Source organism: Pteropus vampyrus, unplaced genomic scaffold (genome assembly GCF_000151845.1).
Source record: "Pteropus vampyrus isolate Shadow unplaced genomic scaffold, Pvam_2.0 Scaffold27, whole genome shotgun sequence".
In the NCBI taxonomy this organism is placed as follows: Eukaryota; Metazoa; Chordata; class Mammalia; order Chiroptera; family Pteropodidae; genus Pteropus; species Pteropus vampyrus.
Window position 1 is genome coordinate 11,184,951 of NW_011888808.1, and position 27,989 is coordinate 11,212,939.

At 40.6% G+C, this 27,989-nt stretch overlaps 1 protein-coding gene and 1 pseudogene across 2 annotated transcripts in view; both read right to left on the reverse strand.

The window, feature by feature from the left end:
• SLC45A2 (solute carrier family 45 member 2) overlaps positions 1-23,009 on the reverse strand; it is a 28,829-nt gene extending 5,820 nt beyond the window's left edge. Inside the window, exons 1-5 of one of the 2 annotated variants that reach the window (XM_023528492.1) lie at positions 22,524-23,009; positions 20,612-20,788; positions 10,310-10,635; positions 1,854-1,997; positions 1,031-1,154 (exon numbers count right to left, since the gene is read on the reverse strand). In XM_023528492.1, the coding sequence (XP_023384260.1) occupies positions 1,031-1,154; positions 1,854-1,997; positions 10,310-10,635; positions 20,612-20,788; positions 22,524-22,908 (1,156 nt within the window). In that variant the 5' untranslated portion in view covers positions 22,909-23,009. The remainder of the gene's footprint in view (positions 1-1,030; positions 1,155-1,853; positions 1,998-10,309; positions 10,636-20,611; positions 20,789-22,523) is intronic. The other variant, XM_011356463.2, reaches the window with a different exon arrangement.
• Positions 23,010-24,283: 1,274 nt separating this feature from the next.
• Positions 24,284-24,402, reverse strand: LOC111737521 (annotated as a pseudogene).
• Positions 24,403-27,989: the final 3,587 nt, after the last annotated feature.

Here is a 27,989-nt window from a genome sequence, read left to right on the forward strand (position 1 = left end):
AAAAGAGAGTGCTAAGGAAATGAAAGCTTTAAGCCACCACTATTTGGTTCTAATACATTTTAAAACAATGAATTTTATGGCTTTATGATTATCGGGCTTACAAATTCCTCCTCACCTGTTGATGTTAAGCCCCTCTTGCCTAATTGTGCTATATTCTGAAGAGAGTTTATTGATCTCAAGGCAGATTTCCTGCTGTGCTATGGCTAGGTAAAGGGCTAATCACCAGATGAGGGGTCATTGTATACATTCACCCTCCTCCCCCACAAGAAGCACACTTCAAGGACAGAATGATGTCCCCGAGAATGGTAACAGAGATTGCCCCCATTGCCTCCCCGCCCCCCCCCATATAAGCCATACCTCTGCCCAGGGCCTGCCAAAGCCTAGATCTCTGCATGGGGGGCCAGCTGTTCTCCCCACAATGCTGGACTACTTCCTAAATTTCCACTCCAAATTGGGGGCCCGCATACATTTTATAGACCAGAGTTTGGCTTGGAAATTTCCACACACATTAGCAGGCACAAAATGAGCCTGTATGATGCCTTAGAGTTGGAGTACATTTGTCTGGACTTATTTAAAACAAGTCACAGAAATCCCTTTGTTCATAGTATCCTTACAGCTGAAACTTAGCTATGTGGGGGGTTAACAGGCTCCAGACCCCATGGAAAGCTGGGGCCTGGGAAGGAAGATCCTGCTGTCAGTGCTCCCCGCCAGGATCTCTATCCCTCGTCTATCCAACACTTTATTATCTTGTTTACAAGATTTCCTTTTATTTTTCCAGAGAATCTGATCAGGAACCCACTGATTGTAATGACAAAGTAATCACTGAGGAAAATGACACCTAGCATTCACTACGAAAAGAACTTTTATCTTTCCATGTGGTCCTTTCTAAAAGAATAGTTTTTCTTGACTTCCATATATTCATCAAGAATCTGGTATTTTAAAGAGCAAAAAATAAATATAGAAATATGAAATCTAAGATTTTGCTAGACCAAAGCCCTTTAGAAGACAAACTCAGGAAGAGGAGACTTACGAGAATAAAGTGAGGAAAACAGGGAGTTGATGCACAATCCCCAACATCCAACCTCGACCCCTCTTTCGTAGATGAGGAACTCTGTGGAGTTGTGTGCGCTGTAGGGATCCCCGTGGTACACAATCTGGAAGAGACATTCGGGACTGGTGAGATACAGATGCAGGCTGGTAGGGATCCCTTCTCATATGCTGTTTCTCCGTCCCTAGCGAGCAGCAAGCCCTGCCTGAGGTCCCCTTTCTAGGGCACAGAGTTTATTCTCCAAAAACCACGTCACCTGCTTCCTCCTCCCACACCTCTACTCAAGGACCTCTGGGAAGTCCAAATACCTGCTGCATTAAGTCTACACGACACCCTCCTGAATCACTAACACCCCTTCTTCCGCCTAACATCTGGCCCCACCCAACTCAGGCCACTGTGCCACCCATCTTCTAGTACAGCCAACAGGCTTCTCGTTTCCACACATGACGTTTCTATTCCTGCTTGGAATGTTTTTCCATTTCCTCTCTCTCTCGCCAACTCCTACTCACCCTTCAAGGCCCGGATCATACTGCGCCTCCTTTATTAAACCTGCCATGACCACTGTAGCTCACCTTAATTTTCCTCTATTTATTGTATTTGATCAAGTACTGGTCCCATAGTGTCCTCTACTTGTTCAGGGCGACCTTTGCCTCTAGAACCCATCTGTAAGTCGGCTCCTTAAGGGTACTCTTTCATACACTCTTACTGTGACCATCCTAGAGGCTAACCCAGAAGAAGCTCTATAGGTGCTGACTGAAAAATAGATGTGCTAGGTAGTGAGTATATGCACAGACATGTTCATTACCTGGCCCATGAAATCTGTGAAGAAGAGCATGCTGCACAGGAAGGCGGTCCATCCAATGAGGTGGCTGATGCAAAGGTAGCGGTAGTGGGAAGGCATACTCACCAGAGCCCTCAGCAGTGACTTCATGGTCATTGCCCTCTGAGTCTGGAATAAACATGAAACAGGTGTGACCTTCAATGCAGACACACAGCCAGCTGTGGGAGCCAGAGCACATAGCCATGTTACCTATCTATAGTCGACCAACGCACATGGTTACACCTTCTGGGCATGGCACTAAAGTTCTTGTGGAGTGGCCTCTAGGAGGTGTGAAGTTAAGTGTGCATGGATACTTAGCAGTTTTAGGCCCAGGATAGGGCTTTGGAGACCTGAGGCAGAAGGGACTGGAAATGGAGCTTGATTGGGGCCAAGCTGTAAGAGATATCTAGCACCCTATCTTTCAATGACAGAACCACTGTATAAAGACAAAGCTCCCAGACCTAAGCTAGCCTTAGATGACTGTAACTCTTAGATTCCATGACTCGGAAAGTGTGGCAGAGTGAATTCTAACATGGCCCCATAGTCTCCGTCTCCTGGCATTGCCACACGGTTGTTATGTTACATGCAAAGGGATTTTGCAGACAATTAATGTTACTAATCAGCTGACTTTGACTTAATCAAAGGGAAGATTACCTGGGTGACCCTAACCAAATCACACAAGCCCTTTAAAAAGAAGAGAGTTTTTTCCAGCTGGAAGCAGCAGCAAAGGGTGGAGTTTCAAATCACAAAAATTGCTGATTTTGAAAGTAAAGTGGGACACATACACACACACAATGAGTACATATCCTCCAAATTCTTAAATTTAGACCTAAGTTATGTTAAAACTAGAGGCTACAATACAATTTTTAGTTATCAGAAGCCTCCAGAGAAAGAAAAATTTTGAACTTTTGACACAACTGTTTTGAAATAAATGAAACAGCTTTAACATCTTGTCATAGAAGAAAGAAACCTCAGGAATACTAAGCAGTCAGCTGCCCTAAAGACACTGAGACTGTAAATATCAACCATGGTGGGGTAATGGGTCTTTCTTGTCCAACTTTTATTTATTCTGAATCTTGACATAATGAAGTTGAATCTTGGCTAGTTTACTTATAAGATGGTCTCTTGAGATTTTCTGTTTTAACTATAACAGCATATTGTTTTTATAACTCTTAACCTTACATGATAATGCCTTTTACTTCTTTATTACAGAAAAATATATTAACTCATGGTAGATTTTTGTGTAAATTGTTTTTTTTAATTCATTAATTTTATAGTATTTAAACTACTGTCCATGACTGAACTAATTTTCTTAACCAGTATTTAAAAGCATTTAAAACTATATGGACTTTCCTTTGGATTTAGAAAAAATAACTATTTTCTGAGTGTAAAATATACTTGTCAAAATAAATGGTGACCATAACAGAAAGTCAATGCAGAATTATTAATTTTTCCTTAACCACAGGAAAAAGCAGCTAAAGGTGCAGACTGAGGAACTCAGCTTGATTGTCATGCCTTGGACTAAGTGACTTATCTTCATTTCCTTCCCTTCTTTCCAAAATGCAAAATGTTTAAAAGTGAATCTGGCCAGCAAGTATTCAGCCTCATCCTAAACATTAATTTATGTTTCTGCCTTATACGTAATTTTCAGCCTGCTTTCATTGTTAACCTAATTTTTCCTTTCTTCTTAAAGTAAATATGAGCTTTCACATTGTGCCTAATATTTCTATATAAGAATACAAATATTCAAAGCTTATTTGCATATTTCAATTCAGAATAAAAGATTCAGCTGGCATCATATTCTCTGACTCATTAGTTCCCTTGGTAAAGCCCTTTTGATGATTCTGAGCCCCTGAGAGTTGTTTTCTTGTATGTATTGTGTACTTTTTCCCACTGAAGAGTGGGTGGATTTATAGGTGAAGAAGGCACAGAGCCATGAGGTGGGAGAGAACTTCACAAGAGTCCATTTAACAGGAAACTGTTGAGGCACTGAAGGGAGCAATGATGGCGTGGAGGACCTGCAGGTGGATGCCGCGGGATCTGGTTTGAACTCTGAAATAATTGAGGCCTCTCACCATTAAAAAAAAAAATCCCAGTTCTCAAATTGCACAGCTCCCCTCATTTGGGGAAGTAATGACTTTGACAATAACAGCCAGGGCCCTGGCCCTGACGTTGCTCAGCTGGAGGCTCCCAAGACTCACTTTTGGAAAAGAAGAGCCAGATGCTTGGCTTTGAACCTAAGATATGTTACTCTGTGTTTTTAATTTTGTTTTATAAACCAAATGACAAAATCATTCAGAGCCTACAGTGTTGTATATGTGACATGTACTGGAAAGTTAACTGTACTTGATGCATTTATTTCCTTACTAATGTGGAGAGTTTTATGCCTTTCAAACAGCTTTTGCTCACTTGTTTCATTTGATCGCCACAGCAGCCTCTACTGAGTCATAATCAAGCAATGAGGCAAAGAGGCAGTAATATCTACTTTTATCTATCAGGGTAATATCCACTTATCTTTATTAAAACCCTGTCTTGTTTTGTTCCTTAAACTGTAACATCACTTTTTCTTTACTTTCAAAATAATACTTGTCCACTACAGAAATGTTTAATCTACTGAAGGGTTTAGAAAATAAAATTAAAACCACCTGTTAGCCCATCATCCAGAGAAAATAACTTCAACTAACATTCTGGGTATATATCCTTCCTATTTTTTTCTATGTGTGTAGCTTTCCCTAAAATGAAGATCATTTTGTGTATGTGTGTGTGCTTTACCTGATAAGTCTTGAAATAAATCCTGAAAAACACACACATCTTTTAAAGATCGAATGGGTTCCATCGCATGGATATCTCATGATTCCCACGCTGTCTTGCAGAACTGCACAACGAGGGGGCTCCAATCTAACTAGTAATCTCAGAGCTCTGATCTTTAGCAAAGGATGGACAGGGAGTATTCATGCTCCCCGAGGCAGCCTGGGGTAGGGAAAGGCAGTCTAGCCAGGTCTCAGAAGACCTAGATGCTCATATTTTCTCTGTTTGCTGTGTGATCAAGATAAAGTGAAGGCTTCATCCCAGTAAACTTTTATTTCTTATTTTTTATTCCACGTGCTGTTTCTATCATGGAAAACAATACACTCATGCTAAAATATGTGCTACCGGTGGAATCAGATGAACATATTATTTTGTTCATCTTCCATTGTATTCTCTTGTCAGAGTGGCATGGTGGGAGGCACGTTGGTACACAGGAGAAACAACTCTCACACATTTATGATAAGAAAGAGGTCTTCCTCTCAGCAGACCCTACTTAATAAGCAGTTTGCCAATGTTTTCATTAGTTTAAGGAAAATACTAAGCAAACTAATAGAACAAAGCACTAACCTTGCAAAAACTATTTACAGACTTTTATAACTAGCTGTTAAAACCGTTTGCCTTCATTCATACACGAGACTGTGTAAATAAAAATGAGGTTTTCTACTGATGTTAAATAGCAAATGTATCTACTTGAAATACCAGGGAAAGAAACCAGTTTTCAAACATTATAAATCACTTAGCTAAATGCAATATGGAATTCGACATAGGATCCTGGAAAAGAAAAGGGACATTAGTGGAAAAACCAATGAAAAAGAAATGTCTGCCATTTATTTAAGAGCATTGTATCAATGTTAACGTCTTAGTTTTGACAAATGTACCATGGTTATTCAAGATGTTGACATTAGGCAAAGCTGGTGAGTAGACCGGAACTCTCTCCACTCCCTCTGCAACTTTTTTGTATATTTAAAATTATTAAAAATTATACATTTATTAATAAAGTAACATGTAGTTTTGCTTTGCTAGAAGACAACTCTAAGGCAGGGACAGGGTCTGTTGCTCAAAAGTGTCTTGATGCTTGGCTGGGATAGGCTCTCATTAACAGTTGTTGAATGAATGAATAAATAAATAAATGAATGAGCTGTGTACACAGTTTGATCCATTCTGATGATTCTTATTATTCACCCAAACAAATTCGAGCAAGATCTATACTTCGGATGACCATTTCTGCTGTATTCATTCAACAAACAATGAAAGGAACATTTGTTGCCAGCTTCCTGCGTGCAAGACACTGAGGTAAATGTCAAAAATGAGAAAATGGACCAGAGGCCACCTCTGCCCTCAGAGAGTTCCCTTGCCATCTGGCGGGGAAGACACAGAAAAGTTAGCAAACGAGACAGAATATGAAACGACTCCATCTGAAGACTCGGTATCATGACATGGAAACAAAGGAGGTGCCCCTTGACTGGGGGGACTGGGAAAGGCAATGCAGAATCTTCAGGAACGTGTAGAGATTCTTGAAGAGAGCAAGACAGGGGAGGGCATGAGGATAATAAAACTGCGTTCATTTGAAAATACTTGGCAATTCACTTTTTCATTCTTTTTAATTATTAAAAATATGCCCCCCAAATCCTGTCTGCTCCAATGCATGAAACTTGCCTAGATTTTAATTCTGAATTTCAGATGCTTTAAAAAATGAAACAGATTTATTTAACACCTACTATTTGTAAGTCACTGGGCTAGGTGTTTTCACCTGCAATATTTTATTTAACCCTTAGAAATCCTATGTAAGGGAGATAACATTATCTTCACTTTACAGATGAAGAAAATGAGTCAGCTGGGTTAATTTACTGAGGGTTACATTGACAGCTACAAGGGTAAGAAGCTAGTGAGTTGTCAGAGACTAAGTGGCCACCAATACCTGATCTCCCTTCCTTAGGAGTAATGGAAGTTTCAGTTGGGTGTATGGCTTCCAATTCAAGGCCTCATTCTACTTGCAGCTCAGTGTGGCCGCGTGACTAAGTGCTGGTCAACAGTAGGTAAGCAGAAGTAATGTTTGCAACCTCTGAGTTGTGTCCTTGAAGGGAAGTATCATGTCCTTTCCTTTCTTCCTTCCTGCTGGCACAAATGTAGACATGACAACAACAACTGGAGAAGCCATTTTGAACCTCAAGATGAAAGCTCACGTTCGAAAAGCAAGCAACAAAACTAAAGGGTCCAGGTTCCTTGTGGCGTTAATAGGTTAGCCCCCATCTATCCACCACTGGACTTTTATAGAGAGAGAAATAAACTTATATCTTGTATAATTTACTATAGTCTCCTATATGCTAACTTGGAGGTCCACAACCCCCAGGCTATGGACAGGTAACCTGTCTGTGGTCTGTTAGGAACTGGGCCACACAGCAGGAGGTGAGCTGTGGGGCCAGAGAGTGAAGCTTCACCTGTATTTGCAGCTGCTCCCCAGTGCTAGCATCAGCTAGCACCTCAGATCATCAGGCATTAGATTCTAATTCCTATGAGAATCCAGTCCCTGGTGCCAAAAAGGTTGAAGACCGCTGTTCTAACTCGTTCAAGAGCCCATATTGAAACCCTGACTTGGATGCTGCAAAGCTTTTGCCCCATTCACTAGCAAACACTGTGGGCAGGCCCTGGCAACTTTTCTTTCTACTATACTCACTGCCTCACCCTAATTTTTGTCAAGTCGTTTCCTTTAAAACACTTTGCAACTCATTTTCCAAACTACAAATCTCTTATCCTCAAATCTTTAAGTTTTCCAATAACCTCCTACTTTTGAAATCCAAGGAATTTTCCCAGTCTTCACATGATCTGGCTTTCTACCTGAGCATTGTGGCCACTCAGTCAGTTCTTCCTGTACTTCCCTTTTCTGGGTCGCTGGCACTTCCCCTTTCTCCCATCCTTCCTTCCTCACTCACTCTACTTCTCTTAGGCACTTTCAATCACTTCCTATGGCTTATCTGTCATCTCAGAATCTTCATGGCTAGCCTGGCTCTCTCTCTTGAGCTCAAAACCTAACTTTTCCGCTACTTGCCAGGCGTGTCCACTGGCATCTGAAATAAACTCACTAATTCTTCCATTTCTGTCTCCCTGTATAGAAGCCGTTGTTCTGTCCTTTGCTTGACCTTTTCCACCTTACCTGTCTTTTATTCTTATTGCCACTTCTCTAATCTAGGCCCAATAAGATAACCTGCTGGGTACCTCTTTACCCCCTATAGTCAGCAAGAAGGCAAATAATCAAAAAATAACATCAAGGAGTCATCTGCCCTGCTAGTTTCAATGGACCTCTACATAATAACGATTTAACTCCTATGCTGGCTTTCAAAAGCATTTGTCTTCATTTCGCTTTCCTAACTTTATTTCCATCTTCACAAACTCTGATCTAATGAATCTTCCCCAAAACATGCCTCATGCTTTTTTAAAAAAATCTCTGTGGCTTTGCTGATGCTATTTTCTCCGCTAGTACTCTTCCCCCAGATCTCTACCTATTCAAATCCTAACTATCATTTAAGGCACAACTCAAAGGCGAAGACTTCCTCTGTTTGCTTATGCACAATCTCTCCCTTTTGTCAAACTAACAGCAATTGTTATCATGGTGCTTGTGACCACCATGGAAATATGCCACTTCGATCCCCTGGCGGAGAAAATATAGTTGACTGACAGTCTCTGATGGCCACTTCTCTGGATCCACCACCTGTTACTGCCAAGGCTGCCCTTCCCCTGGCTACTCCCAGCCAGTGACTAAGCAAGACTTGCAGCCCATTCCTGCAAGACTTGAGACTCCTCTAATGGGCAGCTTTGGCAAGAGGATTCCCCACTGGCCTGGCTGAAACTTTCTTAGAACTGCACTACATCCAAGATACTTCCTGCCCTATGATCCTTCCTTTCCCTTCTCCTTTCACAGCTGTTTGACCTGCATCATGACATGAAGACTTTCCCTACCTCCTTCTGCTCCCTCTCCTCACATTCATCCTTCATGGTGTTTTTCCCAATAAATCTCTTACACATCTTATCTTGTCTTGGTGTCTGCTTTTTAGAAGACCTGGACTGACACATTGCTTTTATAGCATTTACCATATTCTACCTTAGAATATAAATATAGGTATGAATGGCTCATATTCCCTGTTAGGCTATAAATCCTTGGGCGTAGTGACTAAACATTAATCAATTTTATAATCTCTAACTACCCAGTAGAGGGCTTTGGATATAATCAGCACCCGAAGTAGTTTACTGAATGAATAATGATTATGATATGTTTATATTCTTATGAAAAAGCACCTTTCCATGCTTTATCTTAGTTGAGCATCTGAAAATAGATCAAGCCAACGAGAGGAGTCAAGCTCATAGAGAAAATGAGATTCACTGAGCTTGTTGGAAAATTCTATTAGAATACAGATTAAGTCTGTTCCCCATTTGTCCTCAGAGCACGCAGCATCCTGCCAGGCTCATAATAACAGTACCTACACCTAATACTTTACTATGTGGCAGGAACCACTCTAAATAACTTTGCATGGATAATCTCGTGTGATCTGCACAAAACTCTTGTAGGTAAACAGAATTCCTTTCTCACTTTACAGAAATGTAGATGCCCGAGGTCATACATTCCAGAGGTGGAAGAGACAGGATTTGAACACCTATGCCCTTAATCATCAGGCTACCTACAGCAGGTGCCTGACAGTTATTTTCTGAATGAATAACACAAGTCAGTCAGCTAGAGGAACCAAGATTTAAAATCAGATCTTTTGCAATCTCTTTGCCAGTAAGAGAATCCTTTGTTTTCTATCCCTGAGGTTTAGTATTCAAACTCAGCCAGCAGGAATATACAGCTATGTATCGGCGTTGACTAACAGAACTTTCTACAATGATGAAAATGTTCTATATCTGCAGTGTCCTATACAGTAGCTACCAGCCCCATGGGGCTATGGAGCATTTGAAATGTGGCTAATGCAACTAAGGAACTGATGCTTTAATTTTATTTCATTGTAATTAATTTTAATTTAAATATTCCCATGGGACCAGGAGCTACTCTATCGGTCAGCATAGTTCTAGTCTCTTCTCTTTGACCATTTCATCTTAACCTGGTTCCATTTCTCTGGCATTTAAGGGAGTTTTCCTTAAAATTTTAAGCTAATTAATTCACTGAGCAGTTCATTAGACTAAAAGGAATATCTAATCAACTCATGAAATATACATTCAACATAAGTAACCCGGCTACCAACCCAGGGATTTTGTCATCTGGAGGAACAAATTTATACTCCTAATATAAGAAATAAAGATATTTCTCGAAAAAGAAAAGAAAAAGGAAAAAAAAAAAAGATTTCTCATGGCCCGAGGACGATTCCAGGCTTCACTTATGGTCTAACATTTTGCACCTGGTTTCATCTTCTTGGTTTGATGTTCTGAAAAGAACGGCAGACAGGAGGACCAGAGGAAAATGCACACAATCTTCTTTGAGGTACAAAGTTGTAATTCTAAGGGATAATAGCTACTGGGAATTTAAAAATTTAATTGACTTCCCCAAATTCTTCACATCAAATTAACGAAACAAAGAATAAGAACAAAAGAAGAAAAGGCAAGAACCAGAGTATTTTTCCCAACAGGTAAAGAATTTGCATCTTTACCTGTTCAGCAGGATTTTTGTTTTTTTCTCCCAGCATCACCAATTCCGGGTTTACAGAATCGTTTTTCACTTTCTCGATAGACCCATACTCATACATTCTGTCTGATGACAATGGAGGGTTCTGGGGGGCTTGCTGTGGAGGAATGTCCTTTGTAACATCTCTAAGTGGGGCTTCAGGAATACTGCACAGATGAATAATAAAACACAGAATGAGGACCAAGGCGGAGAAGAAGAACATGACCTGGAATTCTGTGCCCAGCACTCTTCCCAGTTTCAGATGGGCCCAGTCGATGGCGCCTAAAAGGTAACCCAGGGCACCTCCAAAACCTGGAAAGCAAGAAAGAGTGTATTAGCATGTTTGGCAAAATTTCTTCCCTTTCCATCGTGCCTGGGCCCTTTCGCTTCAGTGGGAAATCTCCCCAAGGACAGCAGAGGTACCTGGTTATGACTGGAGGGGTAACACAGCGAGAGGCTAAGACGCCTGCAGCCGAGAAGTGTGGGTTCGAGGCTCAGCTCTAGCATGCACTTGCTGTGACCTTGGAATTCCTCACTCATAATATGGGATGATAATAAAAGAGCAACCTACTAGTAGGGTCAAAATTGGAAAATGGAATAGTGCCAGACATAGTAAGTGCTTAGTAAATATTGCCACTATCAGAATTCTTGTGGCCTTTACAAACCAAACTCTTTCTCTGCTTAAAAACTAAAATACCTGACCTTAACAAACCCCAAAGAAAATCTATTTCTGATTATAATAAAACATAATTATTTGTATTGTCATTTATCTACTAATAAGCTTTCTAGGGTGATACGAGTTTGTGAAGATCAAACAGCCTTGGAATGAGTCTTCTTTCCTCTATTAGAAGCTAATGGTACTTGTTCCCAGTTGATAACCACAGAACAAATAAGAACAAAAATTTAAACATGAAATTTTAAAAACCTTATTATCTCATAGGATACTGACCTGAAGTTTTTCTGGTGCTTGTTTATCTGCTTATGCTTAAAGATAGTATAACTTGAGGGACACTGAGGAAGGGCTCCTCAAAACTGATTCTGTCTTAATAGTCTCATATTTGAAATTCTATTATTAGTGATTCACTCTTTTGAGTTCCTGTTTTAAAATGCAAGTGCTCTTGGAATGGACGAGACAGTGCATGACTCAGCACCACAGCAGCAAGTGCTCCTCAGACCTTCCTTCTGGTGGCAGGCACTGATGACTTCTGAGAACACGGGGGTAGACGCCATGGGGTGGGAGGATGTCCAGGGCAGTAAGGAAATAGATGCGAAACATACCTTCCATCTACATCACAAGCTTATGTAGGGGCTGATCCTCCTGTCAGATACCTTTCAATGTCAGCCTCCCATTATGCTTTACTAAGCACAACTATTTACCTGGACAGATCAGCTTATTTTTGTTTTCATTTTTCTCATGGGAATGAAGTCTCCATTTTTTTTGCCCCCAGATAAAGACAACATTCTCACAAACCAGAGAATCAAGGAAGAAAACAGGACTTACAGAATTCTCTTTTTCTAACCCTAAATACCTAAACTGACATAAACCTTGACCCCAGGAACACAAATATGAATGACAAGTACCATGAATCCTAACTTATCCAGAATGGTGGGAGAATGGATGATTCTGGTCACTTCACATTCTGGTTAGCTGAAATTTACTATAGAGGATATTTACAGATGACCAACTGTTAACCACTGAATTCCAAAAATAAAGCACTATTACCATGCCCCGAGTGCCAAAGCATGTTAAGGTGGAATTATGGGAAATTGCAGCCAGTGGTGTGCAATGAAGTAAAACATATATTCTCTGCCAACAGAAATATATGGTCTAGTTATGGATGATGGGCATATACATATGGTGACCTGTCCTAGATGGTATGTGCCGAGGATCTGAGGGATAGGGGAGGCCCTTGAGGCAGACACACTGCTGTTGATTAGGGCAGTTCTGGGACTGTGGTGGCTCTGGATCACCATTAGACAATGACTCTCTTTATGCAATCGTGGGGATGCCAGGGGTATCAGAGGTCATGTGCTGAGTCAAGCAGCCAAGCAACAAGAACGTAAAAATGCCCAGCATTTAAATGTCCATCTAGATCAGAATTTCTCAATCTCGGCACTACTGACATTTTGAGCTAGTTAGTTCTGCCATGCAAAGCTGTTCTGTGCATTATAGGCTGTTTAGCAGCATCTCTGGCCTCTGCCCACTAGCTGCCAGAAACAACCCCTCCAACTCCAACTCACCAGTTGGGACAACAAAAAATGTCTCTGGACATTGCCTGATGTCCCCTAGGGGGCAAAATAGCTTCCAGTTAAGAACCCCTAACTTTAATTAACCCTATGAAAAATTTACACTTTCCTTTTGGAAACTATTTCTCATTTGCAACCAGATCAATGGTTGTCATATTACCACTTAACATTTCTATCATTTATGCCTCTTTCCTTCAAACTTATTGTTCCACTGAGCAGAGAAAATGTATAACAGAAGACCTCTGCCCATTTGAAAGAAGTGATTTGTAAAATAAGTCATCCACTATTTAATGTAATGGTGATTTTATGAACATAAATACACAGATATAAATGTAATGATGGATTTATATTAGAGCAATTGAGTTCTATAATTAAAGGTTTCCCAGTCCAGTTTTATGTCTACTAGTTTTGTTTAATTCAATAAATATTTATTGAGCAGTAAATATATGTAAAGGACTCTACTAGTTTCTGGGGTTATAAACATAAATAAGAAACGGTACCCCATCCTCTCCTCCCCAGAAGGCAATACCAAATGGGAGAAGCAGATAAGTAAACAACTACTTTTTAAAAACTATAATAAATGATTTAGAACTGTGAGTTGGGTACTTAGAGAGTCTAGTAGGACTCTGAAGAGTTTATTTATTTTTGGTACTTAGTGATATCAATAGTACATTGATTATTAACAATTATTATAGAGTTCCTCTTAATTAGCAGTGAAGTTCATAAAGGTTCAATACATCAATGAATCCAAAGGTTCTTAGAGGTAGAAGGATGTCTGGAGCTCATCTAGTTGAATTAGATCAGAAAGCCACAGGCTACAGTAGTGAAGTGACAGGAGACAACATGGAAAGGAAGGGTTTGGAATTATGGCAGATTTCCATTTCCACCCGTGTGATTTCTAATCATGTGATGATGGGAACTTCTCCTCTGAGAAATGGGGGTAGTGATGCCTCCTCATATGAGTGTCATGAGGGTTTCATTATAATACACATAAAGCATTAACACATACAGTGGTAGAACCGGAGCTAAAACTGAATGCCCTACTGACTTCCTACAGAAAACGTGAACTCCAAAGTCTCACCCAGAAGCAGAAGAGAATGACAGATGCTTCTCAATTTACAATGGGTTATATATCCCAATAAACCACTGAGAAATGGAAATATCTTATGTTGAAAATGCATTTAATACACCTAGCCTACCGAACATCACAGCTTAGCCTAGCCTACCTTAAATGTGCTCAGAACATGAGCCTACAGTTGGGCAAAATCATCCAACAATGAATATGCTATAGAGTACTGGCTGTTTACCTTCGTGACTGAGTGGCTGACTGGGAGCTGCGGCTCGCTGCTGCTGCTCAGAATCACAAGAGTATTTAACACACACACACAGCTAGCCCAGGAAAAGATCAAAATCAAAACCTGAAAAACAGTTTCTACTGAACGGTACTGTTTTCACACCATCGTAAAGTCAACAAATCATAAATCAGACCATTTTAAGTCAGGGACTGTCTGTACTGCACTGAGAGTGACAATTTGCCTAGAGGTGGCTGGAAGGACTAAATCATTCAAGGCCCAGTGATTAGAGTCTAGGGATCACTCTGAGGTCTGAGACAGCGGTTTACCACTGCTTGCGTGTGGCAAGTACTGTGGAAGAAACATGTATCTCAGACCTGGAAAGAGTAACAACTGTTAAGTGCCTGATTTTTAAAATATCATCCTAGGGCAGTGCTTCTTAAACTTTAATGTGCACATGAATCATATGGATATCTTGTTAACATGCAGGTTGTCTTAGGACATTCAAGCTACTTTAACAAAAATACCATAAACTTGGTAGCTTATAAACAACGAACATTTATAGCCCGCGTTCTGGAGGCTGAGAAGTCTGAGATCATGGCACTGGCAGCTTCAGTATCTGATGAGAACCGGCTTCCTCATGAACAGCTATCTTTTCACTGTCACTTCACTTGACAGAAGGCGCAAGGGAGCTTTCGTGGGCCTCTGTTATAAGGGTACTAATTCCATTCATGAGTCCACATGATCTAATCACCTCCTCCAGGCTCCACCCCTAATTCCATCACATTGGGCATTAGGTTTTCAATATATATGTTTGGCGGCGGTGGGCGGGGGCGGGGGCGGCCACAAACATTCAATCTGTGGTACAGATTCTGATTCTGAAGATCTAGTGTGGGACCTGAGATTTTGCATTCCTTCCAAGCCTCCCAGTGCCACCGATGCTGCTAGTCCAAACGTCACTCTTGAATATCCAGGTAATAGAGTATTTTCCAATCAACCAGCTCTACCCTCACCTGACATTCTTGGGGAACTAGACTTTGTTGTCATAGGATATTTGACCAACAATCCACAACTGATGTGCAGTCCTATAAAATTAAGGTTAATTTGCAGTCATTAGTAGGGTTCTATGAGTTGTATTATATTTTTGTAGCCTGGTAGAGAAGTCACCCCAAAATGATTACAGAGTTATTGCTTTCTTGCTTTGTAGAAGGTTAATCAGATCTAAACTAACCTAGAACTATTTTCCTTTGCTAGTCATTTGTGCGCGCGCACACACACACACACACACACACACACACACACACACATACACACGCACAATTTATCCTGCAAGAACTTCCCTATTGGTTCACTAATTAATCAGTTAAGTAAAGCTCTGACACATGCTATAGTAACTTAGGGAATTTCTAATCCTTTCTTCTCTCTCTCTTTTTTTTTTTTTTTTTTTGGTGGGGGTGGGGGGGAGGTTGGAAAGGGAATGGGGAGACAAAATAGGCAAAACTGTTTTGTTTGTTCCCAAGCTATTGTGAGATGTAGCTGAAAGTCACAACAGAACATACCCTGAAGGAATAGTGGGCCATTGGGGAAATAATTCCAATAGATAACATATTAAAACTCTGGATGGAAACTTTTAAATTTTATCATACTCCAGATATAGGGGCCAGTAGGGGGCTGTAGGAGTCAACCGAATGCTTTCCTTTTTGCATCCTCTGCTTGTTAAGGATTTTATCTTCAAAGATAGTCTCCTAATCAAAGCCCAGTCATCTTAGCTACAACAAAGGCCAACACCAAATCCCACATCTACATCCAGACTTCATTTATCTCTGTCAACATAAGCCTCCTTGGGGCCCCTGGAATTAATCACTAGGCCACGGGCCAAACCATAAGCTGGAGCATCCAAAGGACATCTGCTGATGCATTAGTTAACAGTCTTTACAAAACAAGGGCCCACAAGTGGTCCAGCTGTCTCCTTCACAGAGCTAGGCCACGTCGTCAAACTCAGACCACAGCCAACCTCATGTATACTTTGAAGTATCAAAAAAAATTAAAATTAAAAGAGACTGAGCCTCACAAGTTACCCATTCTTCCAAAGATGTACATGGGGCAAGCTCCTCATTGAATCGTTACAGATTAAACTTTTGCAAGTCCATGGGGATGGAGGAAATGAAGTCAATATAAACATTTGGTATTGAATCTTTTTAAATGGTTCCTTGCTCCAGGTCTGGGGCCATTTGCCAGAATAGTAATAATTAACATTGTGTAAATATTAATAATTAACATTGTGTAATTAATAATTAACATTGTGTAAACCTGTGAGGAAACAGTGGTTCAGAAATACTGAGGCCGCTCAGCAGTTAAGAGGAGGAGCCTTTCCCCGTCATGCCTCATCCAGGCCTCCTACTGATGGGTAGAGCTGCTGCTAAGAACGGCGAGGCCTTGGGCTCAATTTAGCAGAAATATACTCCGTTAGAAGCATTTTGACACAAAGGAGGAATTTCCTACTGGTGAGGTGGGTTCCACAGCCTCAGATGTACCTAGAGGTGAAGGCATGAGGTGAGAAGATGAGGGCGGTGCCCCTAAACCCACTGGGACTACCGCATATGCCAGGATGAAGGGCAGGTAGAGTTACTTTTAAATATAAGAGACAGAAGAAGCAGGAGGACGAAAATGTCCCCCTGGGACATTCCCCCCAGTCTTTCCTTAAAAAAAAAAAAAAAAAAAGGAAATATTGGGGCAATGAACTCTTTGACATTTACTTGCAAAGCATTTGGAATTTTTGGGCCTAGGCTACAACTCTGAAATAAATAAAAAGAATTTCAGTTTACTTGGATGATTTGATTCTTTGGGTGTAAGACATCTTAGTGGTGGAAATCAAAATTGGCCCTGACACTAAACATGCTTTTATTCTGAAATGCTTGTTTCAGGCAGATGCTGTAGCCATCTCTTCACCAAGTTCATGTAAATTCAGGAGGTCTCGCACATATGCAAAGACAGGGCAGAGTGATAACACACTGCTTGTTATTTTTCACTCGATCTTTAAATGTGGTCTGCCATTCAAAGCAAGGACACTATAGTGGGGGTCACACGATCACGTCTTACTCAACAGAATTCAACTATTCACACATTGAAAAGAGGAAGAGAGAGCGTGCAAGAAAAGACAAAACAACATTTTAAATAACATGGGTGATCTTATCTGCTGTTCCGTTCATTGAGTCATGTCCAGGACTAAATATTAAAGAAGAGATGAATATGCAGATTTACTTATATGTATCCAGCACTCTGTCAGTCCGTATACACAAAACAATGCATATTGTATTTCATGGGTGCTATGAGAGATGTTTATGAATAACGTAGACTCTCTGTGATTATTACTTAGGCAAGGACTTCAGAATCTAAGCCTTAAACAAAGTCAAACGCCACTATACTGCTTTATAAGAGGAAGATGCTTTAAGTTGTTGTTTTTTTTCTGGTAGGGAAAAGAACTTGCTTTGAGTCATCTACACACCCTCAGTGGCCTCCTATAACCTGAGACAGTAGCCTGAGGTTCAGAGTTCAGGGTTGGTCATGAGACAAAGTAAGGTAATTAAATGAGTATATTTACCTGGTTGATGCAACTTGTCATGCAGTTTAACTTGATATAAAATTGCATGAAATATAAGCAGGGTTTTGAAACCAGGGGTCTCCTTTTGCACAGCTAATATTGCTAAGTGCTAGCTACTAGCAAAGCAATGAGTTAGAAGCCTTGGGCAATTTGTAGGTGAACTCTCAAGGGAGAGTTTACGAATCTAGTAGAAGAGGTAGATACATACATAGTGAATTAAGAAGTAAGTAAACACAGAGTGAATACAGGGGAGAATATGAATATGCAGATCAGGTAAAACTGGGAACAGGAGTATAACTTTAAAATATAATTACTACTTAATTATCCACTAATAAATAGACAGGGCTTTGGAAGCTCAGGCCGGCACTTTCTTACAATAGCCTTGGTTTAATTGGTCTCAGTGGCTAATACTCAGTTGTGTTTGTATTCCATGGGACAACTACCGATTTCGGCCTATTAGATAATAATTAACCCATTCTTCCCAGCTAACGGAACCTCACTTTGATTAAAGGAGAGAACCCCCCTCTCCGAAAAAGCCCCCTCACTTTTCCAAATTCGTAGGCCCCTGAGTATTCATGTGACCTACTTTGACCCAATGAGAAACAAGCAGAAGTCTGTAGAAGTTCTAAGAAAGCTTTTGCTTTATTAAAAGAGACATATGTTGAAGCTCCAACCCACCATGTGACTGTATTAGAGATAAGACCTTTAAGGCAGTAATTAAGGTTAAATGAGTTTATAAGGATGGAGACCAAAACCAATAGAACTGATGTCCTTATAAGAAGACGCACAAGGAGTGCATGCCCAGAGGACACAGCGAGATGGCCACTGGAAGGTCTCACCAAAAACCAACCCTACAGGTACCTTGACGCTGGGCTTCCAGCTTCCGGAACAGAAAGAACACAATGTCTGTTGTGTGAGCCACCTAGTCTGTGGCAGCCAAAACAGACCACATAGGCCCCAAGGGGATGTGAAATTTGGGCATGGAAGTGGTAAACTGTGATCCCCACTATCTCTTCCTACCGGAGTTATCCACCTCATTGATACCTTTATGTTCATCCAGTTGATAAACTTTTGTGCTTTGATTATTTTATGGGTGGAGTCCTTAATCAAGTGAGAAGTTTAGGAGAGAATGAGGGGCCTTCTCCCTATGAGGAAGGTGAACATTTTCAAAAAGCTTTGATTTCTACAGGCAGAAAAGGGGAAAGGGAATTTCAGAGTGAGTAAAGACCCAGAAGCTGGAAAGGAAAGCGCAGCCTCCTTCGTTTGTTTCATTAATATTTGTTTTGAGCACCTATGATATGCCAGACAGTACTGGACACACAAGGGACACAGTAAGTAAAAGACATCTGGCCTCTGCCCCTAGGAACGTGTTCTGAAATTATCCAGAGCACAGAGAATGTGGTGGAGGTGATGCTAAGTAGAGCTTAAAGAACAGGATGCAAACAACTTATGGGGAGTTCCGAACCCTCTCTCTAGTAGTAATTTGTTGATTCGGCAGGAGGCAAACAGGAAGCCACTGCAGGTCACTAAGCAGGAGAGTGCCCTGGTCATAGTCGTCTTTTAGGAATATGAATCTGGAAGCTGCATGTTGGCTCAACTGGCATAGGAAGAGGTTAGAGACTGGAAAAACAGTTAACGGATAATTGCTAAGGCTCACGTAAACTGTAGTGAGATCCTGAATCAAGGTAATATCAAAATCATAAATATTTGCTGAGACTATGCCTTACGCTGATATCGACAGAAAACCTACAAATATTCTCTCAAACTGATGGAAATACTATGTTGTATTAGCCTTGGAAACATATCCAAAATACAGAGGTTCAGTCTTCTAATATCGAAGGCAACAAAACAGAGACCATTTGGCCAAGACTATCGTAAGCTGGGAAGCAGTAGCCCCGTTGCCTAAAGTACTTTAGAGCAATATAACTCAATGTGTCAGGTTCAAACACCAAAAAGTCTCCCACAACTTTGTCCTCATTAATTTCAGCATATTATGATAGATCAGCTAGGAATTATGGGATTTAAATTAAGAGAATGAAGTTTGAATCTCTATTCTGGAAACTTCTACCTGTAGAGACAGGTGGTCAGGGACCAGTGACAGACAGGGATGGACTCCTGCTCCTCCACCCTTCCTAAAGTGAAGAACTATGCTCTCTCCCGGGCAGCCCATTCCTCCAGTGTTCACCATTCGAACATTTGCTCAAACGACAACTGTTGACCCAATGGCTTCCATGTGTAGGCTCTGCTCTTGGCTACGGAGACAACCACAAAACTCCTCATGGAATCTACCTGGCCATGGGAGGAGACAGAATACATCGAAACATGGACTGAACAGATCGGCTGGGCTATGAAGACAATCAGATAAAGGAGACTGATAGACATAACGAATCCCATGGGCCAGCACCGCGCTGTAGCTCAGGCATAACCCGCAGTCCTAGAACCGCCCTAACAGGTGCCCCGTACGTGCATGCCGAAGTGAGGGGCACAGCTCTACATGAGCGGCCCAACGGCAATCAGAGGAGGCTGGTGACAGCCCTGGAAGTGACAAGAGCCACCCTGTTGTCCTCCTGGCATGGTCTTTTTCAAATCAGGAGGTTGAAGAAATGTCTCCTCTTTAGAAAACTAAGAAATCTCTAAGGCATGGGTTTTTATAATTTTGCTTGGCTTGTTTCTATTTTTGTTTTCAATATGGTTATTGGGATACTTGCCATTAAATTATCTGGGGTACTTATTAAAAACACAAATTTCTGGGCCCCTACTGCAAACCCACTGAATCATAATAACTGCAGGAGAGGCCCAGGAAACTGCATTTCTAACAGGCTCCTAAGTAACGCTGATGCCACATTACCGATTTAAAACAAAAACAACAGCAAAAGTGCACAAGGCCTCCTTTCATCTCAGTTGTACGTGTCTCCATGAAAGGTTCTGTAGAAAGCTCTTACGTAAACTTCCTTTGTCAAACTCTGCGGGCCAGTCACAAGTTGGCTTTGGAGAAATACGCTGGGAGACAGAGCCCGCGTGATGGGGGCATTCCATCAACTGATCCATTCATTCAGAAAAATTCAACATGCAGAGACACTGGATGGCTTCCGTGGAAGCACCTCTCTGTCTGGGAGCCGAAGGAGAGACTTTCTAGAATATTCCCTACCTGTGAAGAGGGCATGGTAGTAGAGGCCTCTCTCCTTGTCCTGATGAGAGCAGACATCAAATAAGTACGCTTTGATGGGCCCATCGATAAAGTCAGCAGCAAAATCAAAGAGAACCACACCTATCATGGTGATGGTTATGGTCCAAATCAGCCTTCTCCTTGGGTCAGCAATCAAAGCTGAAAGAGGAATAACATCGGTTACCTAAATCCTGGTTTGAAATCATTTGCATTCTTATTCCCACCAAAACTTTGTCATCGAATTATCTCCTTTTGCTTCTATTTTGTTTTGTTTTTCCAAATAAAAACTTCATTATTTTTTCAGGCTTTAAAAATTATGCAAATGAAAGTACAGAAAAGGCAAATCTGTAGAAACAGAAAGCTGATTGAGTGGTTGCTTAGGATTGGTGGGGAGGAGGGAATGGGCGGTGACTGCTAACGGCTACCGGGTTTCTTTTTTGGATGATGAAAATGTTGAGGAATTAGATAGTGGTGATGCATTTTAGTTATATCTTGCAAATAACTAAAAAGCACTGAATTGTACACTTGTAAATGGTGACTTTTATAGTATGGGAATCATATCTCTTTAAAGCTGTTCAAAATGTATGTGTGCTTATTGTAAACCATTCCAACGATAGAGAAAAGCTGAGAAAAATGCTTCAGATCCCAGGCCCCAGGAATGGTCCTCCTTCACACATCCCTTCATGCACTTACATAGAGAGAAAGGTGTACATCTTTGCTCTAATGTTGTGCTTCTCAAACTTTAGCACGCATAGCCATCACTTGGATAACTTGTTGAAATAGATTGTTGGGCTTTGTCTTCCATGACCCTCCATTATTCTCTCATTATTCCTCAGCAGGTTTGAAGTAGGGCCTGAGAATTTGTTTCACAAGAGCCCTATCGATGCTACAGATCAGAAGGCCATGCTTTACAACCAACTCTCTTTCTATCTTTGCATTTCAATTAATGAAGAGCAATTTCACAATTTTTAACAGATACAAAATATCCGTTCTATGGATATGCCACAATTCATCCACCCAATTTTAACAATTTTCCCTTGCTTTCATTTTCTTAAATAATATGTAACATGTGCACATTTTTAAAAATTACGCTATAAAAATAAGTGAAAAATGAGCCTATCCTCTACTTCTCACCTCCAGGCCATTAGTACCCCTCCCTAGAGGCAACTGTTCTTACCAGTTTTTTTGTCATTTTCCAGATTCATTGCTGCATTTATGTATTTATGCTCTCTTTTAAACACATGTAACTAATTATCCTGCCTCATTATGATTCATTCTGTTAGCCTGAGAGTTAAAGACCTAAAAATGTGTGCTATTTTTAAGTTTAAGATATTTTCAATGTAACTTTTTATGCACGACCACCAATTACTGATTAATTGGTGGCTGATTAATGACTAGAAGAAGTACTCACCATCAGGTTTGTTTTTGTCCAGAATTTGTAGTGTAAAAACGTGCCCTGGAGCTGACAGCCTGATGCCCTGCACCCCTAAAAGGCTCTACATAAAGTTATGTACAGAATTAAGCCATAGACACACAAATAATTTATTGTAAATATTTATGGAGCCATTTAGCAGCTGTTTAATTTGAAGAAGCACTAAATAAAGTGTAATGGGCTCAAAAAGCATCACAATGTATAAAAAGGTGAAAATATTTCATAAGAAAAAATTAATCCTATTTTTAAATCCTCGCAATAAAAAAACAAAAAATGTATCCTGATGTTTCTAAAAGTAAAGGCTCTCCGGCCACAGAATTTGGGTCATTCAAAGGTGGAAGTTCAGGGTAACCTAGGAGAGATAATTGGTTCTAAACCACTTTTAAGTGTCACTTAAAGAAATTCAAATACTCCTATTGAGCTGCGGAACAGGACCCTTTTCGCCTTGTGCAGCCCACTGACCTGATACAATCGCGTCTCCGTTGAGGTAGAAAGCCATGCCCAAGAGCATCATGACGGCCAAGGTGAGGATGTAGGGTCTGCGCCGGCCCCACGTGGCATGGCAGTGGTCGCTGGCCGATCCCACCACGAGCTGCAGCAGGAATCCCAAGACCGGGCTGAGGAGCCACACCATGCTGTACAGGCTCTTGGGCAGGCCGACGCTGAGCAGGACAGGGGTCACGTAGGACGCCTCCACCGCATAGCAGAACTCCCGGCCGAACATGGCCATGCTGTGCATGATGAGCCTGCCTGTGAGTCTTTTGGGAGGCTCCACAAAGCCAAAGGGGCCATCCTCACCTAGGGATGTGTACGTATGAATGCTAAGCTGTCCACTGTTGCCGCCCATGGCCACTGGGTGAGGAACCTGCCTGCAAACCCACCACCTCTTGAGTGTCTCCTGAGGTCTGTGAGCTGGATTTGACTTGGTGCCTGGCTGAACAGCCAATAAAGATAGTTAGGCTGGGGGAGGGGCTCAAATTCTTTCATGCCTCTAAGATCACAAGTTATGATGAGGGGCGGGGGCGGGGGGGATTAGCTCCTGAGAGCTCTCTGGCTCCTCAGAAGGTTTTTCTAAAAGAAACTTCCTTTGCACTGTTCCCTCTCCCAGTCTGTCTTTCTGTTTCTCTCTGTCACAAACACACAATCTCGTATGCACAGCTTTAAGATAATAAAGCCCTATATGCAGGTATTGAGTCGAAATATTAATAGGCTGATCTTTTTATAATCTTTTTCTAGATATATTGTCCTTTCCTGAACAGTTTGCTACACACACACACCTCAAGAGAAAATTAACTAGCCTTAAAAGTGAAAGGTTGCACCCTTCCTCTAAATTACTCTCTAGCACTATGATGTTGTTCATCATTGCACTTAACGCACTCTACAATTACATGGTTCTGTGTTAATTCTATTTCTCCTATGTGAATTAGTCTCTGATCCCCTTAAGAGTAGTGATCAAATCTATTTTGCTCATTATGGGATCCCTAACAGCTAGCATGATACCTGGCACCTAGCAGGTCCTCAATAAATATTTGCTAAAAGAATTATTGAATGAAGTGCACACACTACATTTTGCAGTGCCAGCCAACTAATTGCTCAGCTCCATTTCCTGCCAATCCCCTCCATGCTCTGTATCATAAAAGGCTACATTTCCCAGGTTCCATTGCTCTCTGGCTAGTAGGTATATGGGGCCAATGGAGGCGCTGGTGAAAAGATGGGGGGCAGGAGAAGGGAAGAAATCAAGGTATCCCTCCCTTTCTCTTTCCTGGGAGGTCTCTGGCAGTGGCTGCATGTCTACTGTGGGTCGTTTCCATCAGGCGATATAGCCTCTGGGTCCTGGTAACACTACCTTGCCCCTCGTCCCTGCAGATATAGGAATGGTCCTGGCTTCCTGGTGTTGCTCATATCTGGGTTGCCTCACTGTCCCCTGAGCTTCTCAGCTCTTTTATCACCAGTGTAATTCTCTACATTAAATTTCCTCTGTTTTAAAGACTTGAAGTGAGTCTTATTTTCCTTGCTGAACCCTGAGTTCAAATGAAAAGTCTGAGCGGAACAGGAAACACGACATTATAGGAAGGTCCCTAAAAATGGTTGAAGAGCAAGAGTAAGCTTTTCAGAATTAAAGCACAAGTAAACTTTAGGGGTGGGGGGAAGCTTTAATAAAAAGCATTATAGTAATTCATTTAACGTATATTATAAATATTTAAGTGTTTTTATTTTTTTAATGCCTAGAGCACCTGGGCTTTCTAAGTGGTCTCCCATCCAAGTACTAACCAGGCCTGACCCTGCTTAGCTTCCGAGATCAGATGGGATCGGCCGTGTTCAGGGTGGCATGGCCGTAGTGAAGTGTCTTAATATCAAGAAATACAATCTATCAAGTACTTTGGGAGACAGAAAAACTACCACAATTTAGATAGGTATATTAAAAACATTCGGAAATAAAAAGCCATGATGTTAACCATTTTTGGAATTTGTCGTTACTGTGCAATCAGTCTTGTGTCTTGATTAGAATAGCTGGGCCACTGTGATGCTGCTCTTTCACATTTCCACGCATACATTTGTATGTACTATTCTATATTGTAAATGCAATCTTCAAATTCACTTGAGCAGAGGGGCCTGGAATTTAGAGCTTAGGTTTCCACTTATTACATTGGGTAATTTTATCTGAGTTAAGCTGATCGATCTCTTCCTGGCTGAACCCAAATTCTTTAAGAATCTCTTCAGTGTGTTCTCCTAGGAAGGGATCCCTTTTGGAAGAAGGAACAGCCGGGGTGTTCGACAGCACAGGTGCAGGGCGAGGAATCACCTCCTGCTCCCCATCAATGATAAATGAGCCCCGTTCTTTGTTATGACCATGATGGGGAACCTCCTCTAAAGTCAGAACTGGAGTCACACATGCATCTGTGCCATCGAAGATCTGACACCACTCCGCCTTTGTCTTCTTTGCAAAAACATCTGCAAATTTCTTCTTCATTTCTGGCCAATCGGTAATGCTCATCTGATTGGGAAGTTCATCAGACTTTAGCCCAAGTCCTGAGAGAAAAATAAAATTTCTTAAATTATTATGCTTTTGGTGGAACAATGATAATCAATGAAAATCAGTTTTAAGCTTACTGTCCCAAACAGGATGTTCTGTAAGGGCTTCTCAAATGGGTCAAGAGAAGAAATTCAAACTCGGCTTGCAGCTTGAGTCGAAAGCTGGAGAGGGCAGAGGTAGCAGGACTCAAAACAGTCTTTCCATGCCAAGATTTTATTATTTACACGTTATCAAAAGTGGTCTACTTTTAATGGTCTAGTTACCAGAAATCGATTTCCCTCAGTACGTTTTCAAAAAGAAATTTCCTCAAGATATTATTATATCATATTGAATTAACCCTACATTGTATGTAATGCTCCCACATACCATAAAAGATAAAATTTAAACAATTTTACACCCGGCTATCCCAGTTTTCAAGGAAAAAGCCTAAAAATAAATTATTAAATTCAATTCACTTATAAAATGAATTTTATAAACATTCAATTCTCTGTATTTTGATCAAATGAAAGAGCTCTAGGAGGGAAGTGATATTTGACCCATTATCCTCTTAAAAACAGTGCTGTGAACTAGGAACAAAGGGCTTGTAAAGTAATAAAAAACTCACTGCAAATTGTTCCCGTAGCAAACACGACAGAAACTTATCAACCAGCCAGTCACCAGTGAGGCCCCACAGACTTTCCTTCCAAGCATAGAGGGCCTTGGAGGGCCCATCAACACACACTGCAGAAATGATGAAAGCATCTAGCTGGAGAGTTAACAGAAAGGATGGCCCCTCTGGCTCATGGCCTGATCCGTGCTGCCTTTATTGACTACGAGCATCTACCCTGCAGAACATCCAAAACCCAGTGCTGATTAAATTATACCCAATGGCCCACTTTAGCAGGGTTTGGTATAAATGTCATTTATTCCCTCACGGAAGAGGGTTTTTCAAAGTGCATGGGTAAGAGTGGAATAATAATAAAAGGCCCCTCTTACACATAACATTTTGTGTAAATTTAGCCAACTTAATCGAACTCTCATTTTTTATCATCCTTTCCTCCCCTACCATGTTGAAGAACAATGACTACTTGTAAACTGCTCTGAAGATGCAAACGTTCCTATAAAGGTAAGAAGGCATGAATATTGCAGGCTCTTTTTAGGGTTTTCAGGGATATATGGAAATAAGGAGAACTCACATAGTTCTGGATAGTTGTAAAAAGATACCTGTGAAATACAGAAGTAAGTTTTTCTCTGTAGTCATTTGTCCCATTTAAATACCAGGAAAGATACGAAGCCATAGTTTTAGGTTTATCACTGTAATCTACAAAGAAATGTTTCTAAGGATGTCTTTCGCTTTGATTCCTCTTTCCTGATTGTCCCAAAAGTAGTGATGTAGATTATAGCTACCGTTCAAAACATCTTTGCATGCTTTTAAAGAGTTGTTTCTTTTAATCAGAATGTGATCAGAATCATAACATTAGTAAAATTGGAGCCAATATGCTCTATCAAACATTATACTTGAGATTATACAAGTCATAGTTAATAAACTGGAAAAATATTAGAAATCAAAAGACCCCAGGTTCTACTCCTAACTCTGGCACTCCAGCTCCTCCATCGTCTTATCATCCTTGATCAGCCCACAATTTCCCATCCCGCCCATGACCCTGATCAAGGCCACAAGGCAAACTACTACTGATTGAGGATGGGCTGTTTCCTATGTTCTGAACATTCCTATATGGTACCTGAACCCCTCCTCACATAGAAATGCAATTACAGAGTGTAGCTACTTTTTATAGTACAATCAATATTAAGTTTCTGATATTATAAGTCAAACGGACTTTCAGGGACTGAACTGAGAACTCAGACACCATTTAAAACTTGGGAAAGCATGTTTTGATTTCAAAAGAACTACCTTATACATACATGTACACGCTCACAATAACACAAAATATTTATTGTTTTAAGTACGTCATAAACTTTACTACTCTGTAACATATTAGGTACGTACTAAGGAGTCAAAAATCATTTGCTAAGTATGTAATGTGCAAAGATGAGTGTTTACTAATAAAGAATAAAATTATTTGTTTAATAAAAAAACTGGAAAAGGTATAAATCAACTTGAATAAAGAAATGGTTAATAAACTTTAGTAGAAGTATAGCACTGAATATCATAAGGCCGCTATAAAAAAAGGGTGAGTATGAAGATCTTTTATACTGACAAGAAAGAATGTCTTTGCTATACTGCTGAATAAAAAGAAACAGCTATTAATTATATACTTACATGACTTTATATAGGATAAGTTATAAACTGGAAAAAAATAAAATATTCGTTGTTTGTATATGCACAGAAAACGTTCTGGAAGGCCACATCCCAAACTTCCCCCAAGTGAAAGTTCAAACAAGAATTTTTACTTCTTACTATACAAATTAAGTACTGCTTTATTTTTTTTCCTAAAAAACGATTACATTTTGAATTTTTTCATATTTTTTAATTGTGATAAAATATACATACATAAAATTTACCATTTTAGTTATTTTTAAGTTTAAGCACTGCAGCATTAAGAACACGGATATTGTTCTGGAACAATATAAATCACCACCATCCACTTCTGGAGCTTTTCATCTTCCCAAACTTAAACTCTGTACCCATTAAACACTAACACCCCATTCACCCTCCCCCATCGCTGGAAACCACCGTTCCACTGTCTGTCTCTACGAATCTGACTACTCTAGGTATCTCGGAATCATACAATATTTGTCTTTTGTGACTGGTTTATTTCACTTGGTGTTCGAGGTTCATCCATGTTGTGGTATATGTCAGAATTCTTTTCCCTTTAAGGCCAAAAAATGCTTTATTGTATGTACATACCACATTTGATTTATTCTTTCATCTCTTGATAGACACCTGGGTTGCT